The 12,500-nt window shown below is 39.5% G+C and overlaps 1 protein-coding gene across 2 annotated transcripts in view; it reads left to right on the top strand.

The window, feature by feature from the left end:
* The window catches only part of LOC115223499 (4-aminobutyrate aminotransferase, mitochondrial), a 56,564-nt gene that overhangs the window by 36,095 nt on the left and 7,969 nt on the right, over positions 1-12,500 (top strand). For both annotated transcript variants that reach the window (XM_036512467.1, XM_029794112.2), the window contains exons 5-8: positions 1,316-1,396; positions 3,823-3,915; positions 9,457-9,583; positions 11,874-12,022. In XM_036512467.1, the coding sequence (XP_036368360.1) occupies positions 1,316-1,396; positions 3,823-3,915; positions 9,457-9,583; positions 11,874-12,022 (450 nt within the window). The remainder of the gene's footprint in view (positions 1-1,315; positions 1,397-3,822; positions 3,916-9,456; positions 9,584-11,873; positions 12,023-12,500) is intronic.

The raw sequence follows: 12,500 nt of genomic DNA on the forward strand, positions 1-12,500 counted from the left end.
AAATCCTGGTACAAAATTTTGTCCCTTCATATTGAAACTTAATCTCAGCTTCTTCCCCATCTGCATGTCAAACACCGGTTTTTTTATCTAGGCGCTGGAGTGGCTGTGTGGTAAGTAGCTTGCTTACCAACCACATAGTTCTGGATTCAGTCCCACTGCGTGGCACCCTGTGCAAAAGTGTCTTCTACTATAGCCTTGGGCCAACCAAAGCCTTGTGAGTGGATTTGGTAGATGGAAACTGAAAAAAGCCCGTCGTACATATATATATGTGGGTGTGTGTGTGTGTGTGTGTGTGTGTGTATGTTTGTGTGACTGTGTTTGTCCCCCCAATATCACCTGACAACCGATTCCGGTGTGTCTACGCCCCTGTCACTTAGCGGTTCAGCAAGAGAGATCAATAGAAATAGGCTTACAAAGAATAAGTCCTGGGGTCGATTTGCTCAACTAAAGGCGGTGCTCCAGCATGGCCACAGTCAAATGGCTGAAACAAATAAAAGAATAAAAGAATGAAATTATTTACATTCGACGGATATTTGTCCTCATCTTGTTTGTTGTTAACACAATGTTTCAGCTGATATACCCCCCAAGCCATCATCAGGTGTCTTGGGGAAATTTCGAACCTAAGGTATTTTTCGATTTTATTATTATTAGGAATGAGAACACAGGTTCGAAATTTCCCCAAGATACCTGATGAAAGCTGGAGGGTATAACGGTCAAAATGTTGTGTTAACAACAAACAAAATGAGGACAAATATCCGTGAAATGTAAATAATGTATATAATTCCTCATCTCTTAAATACTGAACCAGTTATTTTTTTGGTGAAAATCAAATATAAAACAGCGTGACTGTGGCTGTGTGGTAAGTAGCTTGCTAACAAACCACATGGTTCCAGGATCAGTCCCACTGCCTGGCACCTTGGGCAAGTGTCTTCTGCTATAGCCCCGGGCCGACCAATGCCTTGTGAGTGGATTTGGTAGACGGAAACTGAAAGAAGCCCGTCGTATGTGTGTATATATATATATATATATTGTGTGTCTGTGTTTGTCCCCCTAGCATTGCTTGACAACCGATGCTGGTGTATTTACGTCCCCGTAACTTAGAGGTTCGGCAAAAGAGACCGATAGAATAAGTACTGGGCTTACAAAGAATAAGTCCCAGGGTCGATTTGCTCGACTAAAGGCGGTGCTCCAGCATGGCCACAGTCAAATGACTGAAACAAGTAAAAGAGAGTAAAAAAGAGTAAAGTGAAATATGGTAATTTAGCACATAATTCTGTTTCTACATGTTCTTTTATAAATTCTTGTCCAATTTCAGGCCCTTTTTGCCAACAGACCAGCCCTTTCATCATTCCCACCTAAAGAATGGGTCAGCAAATTAAACAAGACGTTAATGTCGGTAAGTAACTCATACCAAATCAGCATCATCATCATCATCAGATTATGCATTAAATGTTAAATGGAATTTAAAAAACAGCTGGATATCTCAGTTTAGTATAGCAGTTTAGTGAATCTGTAATCTGGTGGACAACCAACAGAAAGTTTAGTAAATGACAACCATTTCTGACTCTTTCCAAAGTTCCTGGCAAGGAGTCACACAAGTCCTTCCAGCTGCAACCCTCTCCATCCAGCCAGTGTTTGGCCACAGTCTCCAGCAGCATTGCATAGCTGTCCGAATTGAGCTTAAGGCCCTGTGCAGCAATGTGTGTGTGGGGGGTGGGGGAATTTCAGCATGCAGATGTGGTCAGAATGCCCACTGTGTCCCTTCCTGCTGATCATGGCTTCATAGTCTCCATTGCAGCTGTTCATGTAACAGGATCTGGAATCGGTATCACTGAAGGGGTGTCCGATCCGATCCCATCACATTCAATTTAGTTAGATATAACAGACAAAGTCAGGTTATCTGGGAAAGACAGCAAATTGTTGTTTATTACTCATGATGGTGTGCGTATTTTCTGAGGGGAAACGACAGCCAAATCTGTTATACAGCTTCTTGTTGGTTGGTTGAAGTGATTCGATGTCGTCCGCGGCTAAGTCGGTGTAGAGTTCTCAGAGACTACCAAATGCACGTCTGTTCACGAGGGCTGAAAGCGCCAGAGAGAGTGAATGAGTGGACTGTGGTTTTAGGGGTCAGTTTCCCGCACATGCGCATGGGAAAGACTTCCGGTGGCCACCCGGAAGTAGTCCCATTCTGCGCATGCGCGCTGAACCTTACACAGCAGCATCACTACAATGTCATATCTTACAGCTTTGGGGTTGACAGAAGGGACAGTAGCAGAGTTAGTGGACATAGTGGTTTCATGTGACTGGGATTAGGTTTGTATTTGGTGTGTATGTGTACAAGATGCTTGGGTTAAATTTAACTATTTTCTGTATGTCCCTTTTTTTTTTTTTGTCAGGAATGGCTTGATGTACTGGTAAAGAGTCAACGATGCTGGAGAGCATGAAGATTAAGATTAACCCTTTGGCATGTAAACCAGCCATATCTGGCCAAAATGTTCTATCTATTACCTCTTACAGCTACACGATTCAACAGCAGACATGATGTCAGCATTTTGACACCCTGCATGAATCACCACCATACAGATAACACTTTTCCAATATTCAGATGGCTTCCAGTCCTCCATGTCAGCTAACATTTTCTCAACTGTAACTTTAACCCTTTGTCAAATGTGATGTCTATTCATTGACATTGTTTTAAATTAGTCAGTGGAGGCGCAATGGCCCAGTGGTTAGGGCGGCATTTTAAATTAGTCAGTGGAGGCGCAATGGCCCAGTGGTTAGGGCGGCGGACTCGCGGTCATAGGATCGCTGTTTCGATTCCCAGACCGGGCGTTGTGAGTGTTTATTGAGCGAAAACACCTAAAATAGCTCCACGAGGCTCCGGCAGGGGATGGTGGTGATCCCTGCTGTACTCTTTCACCACAACTTTCTCTCACTCTTACTTCCTGTTTCTGTTTTACCTGTATTTCAAGGGGCCGGCCTTGTCACTCTCTGTGTCATGCTGAATATCCCCGAGAACTACGTTAAGGGTGCACGTGTCTGTGGAGTTCTCAGCCACTTACACGTTAATTTTACGAGCAGGCTGTTCCATTGATTCGGATCAACTGGAACCCTCATCGTCATTACCGACGGAGTGCTTCCATCCATCCATTTAAATTAGTCATGAATTATCTCATAATTTCAAAATTCCAATCATTTGATTGTTTATTTTTAGAATGACAATATAAGGCAGCCGTGAGAGGTCAGATATGGCTGGTTTGAACACAAAACAGGTAGAATATTTCGACCAGATATGGCAGGTTTAAATGCCAAAGAGTTAATCTCCGACACCGTTGATTGTTCACTAGTACATCAAACCATCCCTGAAAAGTACGGGACTTACAAAAAAATTGTTAAATTTAACCCGAACATCCTGTACACATATCGTCACTTAGCGGTTTGGCAAAAGAGACCGATAGAATAAGTACTGGGCTTACAAAGAATAAGTCCCAGGGTCGATTTGCTCGACTAAAGGCGGTGCTCCAGCATGGCCACAGTCAAATGACTGAAACAAGTAAAAGAGTAAAAGAGTATATCCACCAAATACCAGCTTATCCCCAGCCACATCAAACTATTATGTCCACTAGCTCTGGTACTGTCCCTTCTGTTAACCCCAAATAATACGCTCCCCTCCACTTAGCCCCTATCCTCATCAAGTTCATCCATCTCTCTTCTCTCTACAAACATTTACCCCAGTCTTTACCTGCAACTCTTTACCCTATCCCTAATTGCCAAGAAAGATAACTCTACTTTTACTTTCACTTTTGTTTTTTGTATTTATAGATGGCGCCACCTAATTTAACTCATGTTCAGACAATGGCGTGTGGAGCATGCTCTGTGGAAAACTGCTTAAAATCCATGTTTATGGTGTACCAGGTACTTGTTTACGCTTTCACTGCTGGAAGCTTTGTTTCAGATTCTTTTGATGATTTGCATGTGTGTGTGTGTTTTGTATGTGTGTGTGTGTTGTTTTGTATGTGTGTGTGTGTTGTTTTGTATGTGTGTGGTTTGTATGTGTGTGTGTTTTGTATGTGTTGTGTTTTGTGTGTGTGTGTGTTTTGTATGTGTGTTGTGTTTTGATGTGTGTGTGTTTTGTATGTGTGTTGTGTTTTGTATGTGTGTGGTTTGTATGTGTGTGTTTTGTATGTGTGTGTGTTTTGTATGGTGTGTGTTTTGTATGTGGTGTGTGTTTTGTATGTGTGTGTGTTTTGTATGTGTGTTGTGTTTTGTATGTGTGTTGTGTTTTGTATGTGTGTTGTTTTGTATGTGTGTGTGTTTTGTATGTGTGTTGTGTTTTGTATGTGTGTGTGGTTTGTATGTGTGTTGTGTTTTGTATGTGTGTTGTGTTTTGTATGTGTGTGTGTGTTTTGTATGTGTGTGTGTTTTGTATGTGTGTGTGTTTTGTATGTGTGTGTGTTTTGTATGTGTGTGGTTTGTATGTGTGTGTGTTTTGTATGTGTTGTGTTTTGTTATGTGTGTGTGTTTTGTATGTGTGTGTGTTTTGTATGTGTGTGTGTGTTTTGTATGTGTGTTGTTTTGTATGTGTGGTGTGTTTTTGTATGTGTGTGTGTGTTGTATGTGGTGTGTTTTTGTATGTGTGTGTGTTTTGTATGTGTGTTGTGTTTTGTATGGTGTGTGTTTTGTATGTGTGTGTGTTTTTATGTGTGTGTGTTTTGTATGTGTGTGTGTTGTATGTGTGTGTGTTTTGTATGGTGTGTGTTTTGTATGTGTGTGTGTTTTGTATGTGTGTGTGTTTTGTATGTGTGTGTGTTTTGTATGTTGTGTGTGTTTTGTATGTGTGTGGTTTGTATGTGTGTGTGTTTTGTATGTGTGTGTGTTTTGTATGTGTGTGTGTTTGTATTGTGTGTGTGTTTTGTATGTGTGTGTGTTTTGTATGTGTGTGTGTTTTGTATGTGTGTGTGTTTTGTATGTGTGTGTGTTTTGTATGTGTGTGTGTTTTGTATGTGTGTGTGTTTTGTATGTGTGTGTGTTTTGTATGTGTGTGTGTTTTGTATGTGTGTGGTTTTGTATGTGTGTGTTGTTTTGTATGTGTGTGTGTTTTGTATGTGTGTGGTTTGTATGTGTGTGTTGTGTTTTGTATGTGTGTGTGTTTTGTATGTGGTGTGTTTTTGTATGTGTGTGTGTTTTGTATGTGTGTGTTGTGTTTTGTATGTGTGTGTGTTTTGTATGTGTGTGTGTTTTGTATGTGTGTGGTTTTGTATGTGTGTTGTGTTTTGTATGTGTGTGTGTTTTGTATGGTGTGTGTTTTGTATGTGTGTGTGTTTTGTATGTGTGTGTTGTGTTTTGTATGTGTTGTGTTTTGTATGTGGTGTGTGTTTTGTTGTGTGTGTTTGTATTGTGTGTGTTTTGTATGTGTGGTGTTTTGTATGTGTGTGTGTTTTGTATGTGTGTGGTTTTGTATGTGTGTGGTTTGTATGTGTGTGTGTTTTGTATGTGTGTGTGTGTTTTGTATGTGTGTGTGTTGTATGTGTGTGTTTGGTATGTGTGTGTGTTTTGTATGTGTGTGTGTTTTGTATGTGTGTGTGTTTTGTATGTGTGTGTGTTTTGTATGTGTGTGTGTTTTGTATGTGTGTTGTGTTTTGTATGTGTGTGTGTTTTGTATGTGTGTGTGTTTTGTATGTGTGTGTGTTTTGTATGTGTGTGTGTTTTGTATGTGTGTTGTGTTTTGTATGTGTGTGTGTTTTGTATGTGTGTGTGTTTTGTATGTGTGTGTGTTTTGTATGTGTGTGTGTTTTGTATGTGTGTGTGTTTTGTATGTGTGTGTGTTTTGTATGTGTGTTGTGTTTTGTATGTGTGTGGTTTGTATGTGTGTTGTGTTTTGTATGTGTGTGTGTTTTGTATGTGTGTGTGTTTTGTATGTGTGTTGTGTTTTGTATGTGTGTTGTGTTTTGTATGTGTGTGTGTTTTGTATGTGTGTTGTGTTTTGTATGTGTGTGTGTTTTGTATGTGTGTGTGTTTTGTATGTGTGTTGTGTTTTGTATGTGTGTGTTGTTTTGTATGGTGTGTGTGTTTTGTATGTGTGTGTGGTTTGTATGTGTGTGGTGTTTTGTATGTGTGTGTGTTTTGTATGTGGTGTGTGTTTTGTAGGTGTGTTGTGTTTTGTATGTGGTGTGTGTTTTGTATGTGTGTGTTGTGTTTTGTATGTGTGTGTGTTTTGTGTGTGTGTGTTTTTATGTGTGTGTGTTTTGTATGTGTGTGGTGTTTTGTATGTGTGTGGTTTGTATGTGTGTGTTGTGTTTTGTATGTGTGTGTGTTTTGTATGTGTGTGTTTTGTATGTGTGTGTGTTTTGTATGTGTGTGTGTTTTGTATGTGTGTGTGTTTTGTTTTGTATGTGTGGTGTTTTGTATGTGTGTGTGTTTTGTATGGTGTGTGTGTTTTGTATGTGTGTGTGTTTTGTATGTGTGTGTGTGTTTTGTATGTGTGTGTGTGTTTTGTATGTGTGTGTGTTTTGTATGTGTGTGTGTTTTGTATGTGTGTGTGTTGTATGTGTGTGTGTTTTGTATGTGTGTGTTGTGTTTTGTATGTGTGTGTGTGTTTTGTATGTGTGTGTGTGTGTGTTTTGTATGTGTATGTTTTGTATGTGTGTGTGTTTTGTATGTGTGTGTGTTTTGTATGTGTGTGTGTTTTGTATGTGTGTGTGTTTTGTATGTGTGTGTGTTTTGTATGTGTGTGTGTTTTGTATGTGTGTGTGTTTTGTATGTGTGTGTGTTTTGTATGTGTGTGTGTTTTGTATGTGTGTGTGTGTGTTTTGTATGTGTGTGTGTTTTGTATGTGTGTGTGTTTTGTATGTGTGTGTGTTTTGTATGTGTGTGTGTTTTGTATGTGTGTGTGTTTTGTATGTGTGTGTGTTTTGTATGTGTGTGTGTTTTGTGTGTGTGTTTTTGTATGTGTGTTGTGTTTTGTATGTTGTGTGTTTTGTATGTGTGTGTGTTTTGTATGTGTGTGTGTTTTGTAGTGTGTGTGTTTTGTATGGTGTGTGTTTTGTATGTGGTGTGTGTTTTGTATGTGTGTTGTGTTTTGTTATGTGTGTGTGTTTTGATGTGTGTGTGTTTTGTATGTGTGTGGTTTTGTATGTGTGTGTGTTTTGTATGTTGTGTGTTTTGTATGTGTGTGTGTTTTGTATGTGTGTGTGTTTTGTATGTGTGTGTGTTGTATGTGTGTGGTTTTGTAGTGTGTGTGTTTTGTATGTGTGTGTGTTTTGTATGTGTGTTGTGTTTTGTATGTTGTGTGTTTTGTATGTGTGTGTGTTTTGTATGTGTGGTGTTTTGTATGTGTGTGTGGTTTGTATGTGTGTTGTTTTGTATGTGTTGTGTTTTGTATGTGTGTGTGTTTTGTATGTGTGTGTTGTTTTGTATGTGTGTGTTTTGTATGGTGTGTGTTTTGTATGTGTGTGGTTTGTATGTGTGTGTTTTGTATGTGTGTGTGTTTTGTATGTGTGTTGTGTTTTGTATGTGTTGTGTTTTGTATGTGTGTGGTTTGTATGTGTGTGTGTTTTGTGCATGTGTGTGTGTGTTTTGTATGTGTGTGTGTGTTTTGTATGTGTGTGTGTTTTGTATGTGTGTGTGTTTTGTATGTGTGGTGTGTTTTTGTATGTGGTGTGTGTTTTGTATGTGTGTGGTGTTTTGTATGTGTGTGTGTTGTGTTTTGTGTGTGTGTGTGTGCGTGTGTGTGCGTGTGTGTGAGTGTTGTTGTATATATGTGTATCTGTGCGTGTTCGTGTTCATGTGTGTTATTATTATTATTATTATTATTATTATTATTATTATTATAATATATATATATAATTAGCACATCCAGTTTAATTGTTATTTTGAATGTTGCAGGCTGCTGTAATTGTCCTGAGAAGTCATTATGTGTAAAGACGTTAAGTACAATAAAAAGCACAGATTATAGAGGCTGATGAAAATTTTGTCAGCACTGGTAGATGGGTCTGTTGTATCACATGCTTTCAGCATAATTTGTACATCGTCAGCAGCAGATACTTAAGCACTGAAGGCCAGATCAAAAATTCATTTAACTGACTTAGTTTAACAATGACTAAACAGAAAGTGATGTCACTGAAATGAAAGCAGACTTTGTAGCAAATGTTAATTAGCACATCTAATTTTACCTGGACGTGTTGTTTAGAATGTTCTAGTCTGCACTAATCATCTTAAGAAATCATCAGCTGAAGTCGATGACCAGCACCGAAGGGAGATAATCCCCATTGTTTATATCTGTATCATTTTCCCCTCCATATTTTAAAGAGGCCATAGGCTATCAAGTCTTATGGTCAGAAGATATGCCATAAAGGTACCCTTTATGGCAAGATACCCAGGGTGACCCTATAAACCCTTCACCAGTAATAGACTGCTCTACTTCTTAGAGTGTGCTTCTTCTCTGGATTTATGTTTATTTAATAATAATAATAATAATATTAATAATAATAATAATGATAATAATAATAATAATAGTAATAATATATATTTTTTTTTTCTCTCCTTGTTTTTTCTGTGTCCCTTTCTGTAGAAGAGCCAAGGCTCAAAACGTAAGAGACTTTTTCTATTCCTGAGCGTTATACTAATACATCTGTTTGTTTTGTACACCACTTGTCTTTGTCTTTTGTTTTTTTCGTAAACTCTCCCTATATATATATATATATGTGTGTGTGTAGGAAGGGCATCCAGCTGTAGAAACACTGCCAGATCTGACTGGCCTGGTGCAGCCTTCGGGCTTGCCAGACCCCAGTTGAACCGTCCAACCCATGCTAGCATGGAAAGCGGACGTTAAACGATGATGATGATGATGATGATGATATATATGTATATATATGTATATATATATATATAACGGGAAGCTTTATGAAAATAAACAAAAGACGAAGGCAGGTGGAATACAAACAAACAATTGTCTTAGTATGGCGCTCAGGAATATAAATAAAACAAGTGTTTTACGTTTCGAGCCTACGCTCTTCAACAGAAAGATACACAGAAAAGAAACACGGAGAGAAACAAGGAGAGAAAAAAAATGCGTGCAGAAGCTAGCGAATCAACATGGCGATGATATAAATATATATATATATATATTATATATATATATATATATATATATATATATATATGTATATGTATATATGTATGTATGTATATATATATATAGACTGTACAGGTGCACAGTGTGCCACATGTCAGGTGTTGAAGTGATTGCAGAGTATTGTGAAAGAAAGTGGCTTTTTCTTTTTTAGAATACAACACACTGCCTGGTCTGGGAAGTGAAACTAAGATCCTGCAATTGTGAGTGCAACATCCTTACCACAAGGCCACGTACCTTCACATAACTTTGTATATGATTGCGCATATAATGTTTCATATGATTTTTTTTTTATGCCAATGGAATATTCTGGTTTGTTATTTCAGAGACAGAAGAGGAAAGGTCAGCCGCCATCAGCTGAGGAACTGCAATCATGCTTGGTGAATGAACCACCAGGTTCCCCTGACCTATCCATTCTATCTTTCAGGAACTCTTTCCATGGCAGAACAATGGGTAAGTAATAGCAGCAGGTAAAGCATTTCCAGAAGGATGCAACTGGTGGAGAAGAATAAGGCGGCGAGCTGGCAGAAGCGTTAGCACGCTGGGCGAAATGGTTTGCGGTATTTCGTCTGCCGTTATGTTGTGAGTTCAAATTCCGCCGAGCTCGACTTTGCCTTTCATCCTTTCGGGGTCGATAAATTAAGCACCAGTTACGCACTGGGGTCGATGTAATCGACTTAATACCTATGTCTGTCCTTGTTTGTCCCCTCTATGTATAGCCCCTTGTGGGTAATAAAGAAATAGGAGAAGAACAGAGCAAAGAAGTTTCTGAGGCCATTTTATTTTATCTATTTATTTATTCATGATAGGGCACCGAAGAGATTAGAAACAGAGATAAGAGATAAAGGCATGGATACATTCTTTGTTCAGGTTCTTTTTACCGATATTCTATGGAACTTAGAGCCAGCACTCATTTTTGCTACAATGTTTCGTATCAGGACGTCAGATGTAAAGAGACAATGCGATCGAAGACAAAAGTGGGTAATGAGTGTATATGCCATATTTCGGGGTTTGTTGCCCCTTCTTCAGCACTCATCTAACCCATACTCACCTCTGAACACATTGCTTATACACCCACCACATACAGTGGTGTTAAGTTACTGGATATACCAATTTACACATTAGACACCCTCATGGGGCTGATATGTAAACATTACTCTACCTGCGACGATTTCATCTCAATCGAAGGAGAGGGGCTTTCTCCGTCCGGGTTGCGGATCCGTGGAATAAGCTGCCAGACAAGATGGTGAAGATGCCGACGACTGCTCGGTTCAAAGTCTCCCTTGACCTCAAGTGGCTTGAACTCTTTACATGAACACCACCCTGTACATAACTCCATGTCCCCCTACATGGCCTTGCTTTTTGCTTTTTGAGCCAAAAAATTAACTAACTAACTAATTACATGGCCCCAGAAATCTCCTTTTCTCTGTTCCTCTACAAATCTTTAATATTCTTTATTAAATATTTTCCCTTTATCTTTCATATTGAGACACGTATACCTATACCATGCATGTACCCACGATATTTATGTGCCCATGCCATACAAATACCCACACTAGGCATGTACCCACATTAACATATACACATATTGAAGCTTGCTTCCCAACCACATGGTTCTGGTTTCAGTTCCACCGCATGGCACCTTGGGCAAGTGTCTTCTACTATAGCCCTGGTCTGACTAAAGCCTTGTGAGTGGATTTGGTAGATGGAAACTGAAAGAAGCCCATCGTATATATACACCTTCTCCTCAACTTACAACCTATTTTACTGCACTTATGACCACATAAAATATAAAATAAAAAAAAAAGTTGCATGTATGATAACTATGGCCACATCTGGCAATGCAGGCCCCTCCCCTCAAAATCAGGCATCCACTGCATGCCACTGTCTCTCTCTTAGTTGCTTTCAAGCATCAGTTGTGTTTGAGCGAAAATAATGTTGAAAAATATGTGACAAACGACCAGATTGACTTACGACCTGGCTGTAAGTCGCAGAGAAGGTGTGTATGTATGCGCATCTGTGTGTGTGTGTCTTTGTGCCTATGTTTGTGCCCCCGTTGCCACTTGACAACTGGTGTTGGTGTTTACTCATTTACTCATTTACTTGTTTCAGTCATTTGACTGTGGCCATGCTGGAGCACTGCCTTTAGTCGAGGAAATCGACCCCAGGACTTATTCTTTGTAAGCCTAGTACTTATTCTATCGGTCTCTTTTGCCGAACCGCTAAGTTACGGGGATGTAAACACACCAGCATTGGTTGTCAAGCGATGTTGGAGGGGACAAACACAACACACAAACATACACATATATATATATATATACGACGGGCTTCTTTCAGTTTCCATCTACCAAATCCACTCACAAGGGCATTGGTCGGCCCGAGGCTATAGTAGAAGACACTTGCCCAAGGTGCCACACAGTGGGACTGAACCCAGAACAATGTGGTTGGTAAACAAGCTACTTACCACACAGCCACTCCTGTGTTTGCATCCTCTGTAACTTAGCAGTTTGGCAAAACAGATTGATAAAATAAGTACTGAGCTTAAAAAAGAAGTACTGGGATCAATTTATATTCGACTAAAAATTCAAGGCAGTGCCCCAGCATGGCCACAGTCTAATAACTGAAACAAGTGAAAGACAGAAGATCTACAGTATTCATGTAGTCATTTCAACATGTATCTATTCTAACACGTACCCACACATCCACCCATACATATTAACCCACCCTCTGTTCTTCTTTACAGGGGCTCTAGCTATCACACACGCCAAATGGTTCCACAAGCTGGATTTTCCCCAGCCTCGCTGGCCTGTAGCATCATTCCCTTATCTGAGGTACCCCTTGGAGGAGAACCAGAGGGAAAATCGAATTGAAGAGGACAGATGTTTAGCCGAGGTAGGTAACATGGGGTGGAAACGGGGTGGATTGCTGCTTATGGGTTATTTTCTATTTTAGTGTTCTGTATTTATGAGATGAGGAATTAGCATTATGCATCAGTTGAAGGCGGCAGTGAGCTGGCAGCATCATTAGCATGTTGGGCAAAATGCTTTGTGGCATTCCATCTGTCTTTTATGTTCTGAGTTCAAATTCCACTGAGGTTTCCTTTGCTTTTTATCCTTTCAGGCTTGATAAAATAAATACCAGTAAAACACTGGGGTCAATGTAATCTACTTAACCCCCTTCCTTGAAATTTCTGGCCTTGTGCCCCAAATTTCAAAGTAATATTTAAGTATTAGTTGGACTGGTGTCTTCATCTCAATTGCTGCTTTCACTGCATTTCAGCCGGTGTATGCTCCAGACATCTTCAGGTGCTGTCCAGTTCGTCTTAGTGTCTTGCAGATTTATCTTAACTAAATCTTAACATCTCGACCTA

The sequence above is a fragment of the Octopus sinensis genome, linkage group LG23 (assembly GCF_006345805.1).
Source record: "Octopus sinensis linkage group LG23, ASM634580v1, whole genome shotgun sequence".
In the NCBI taxonomy this organism is placed as follows: Eukaryota; Metazoa; Mollusca; class Cephalopoda; order Octopoda; family Octopodidae; genus Octopus; species Octopus sinensis.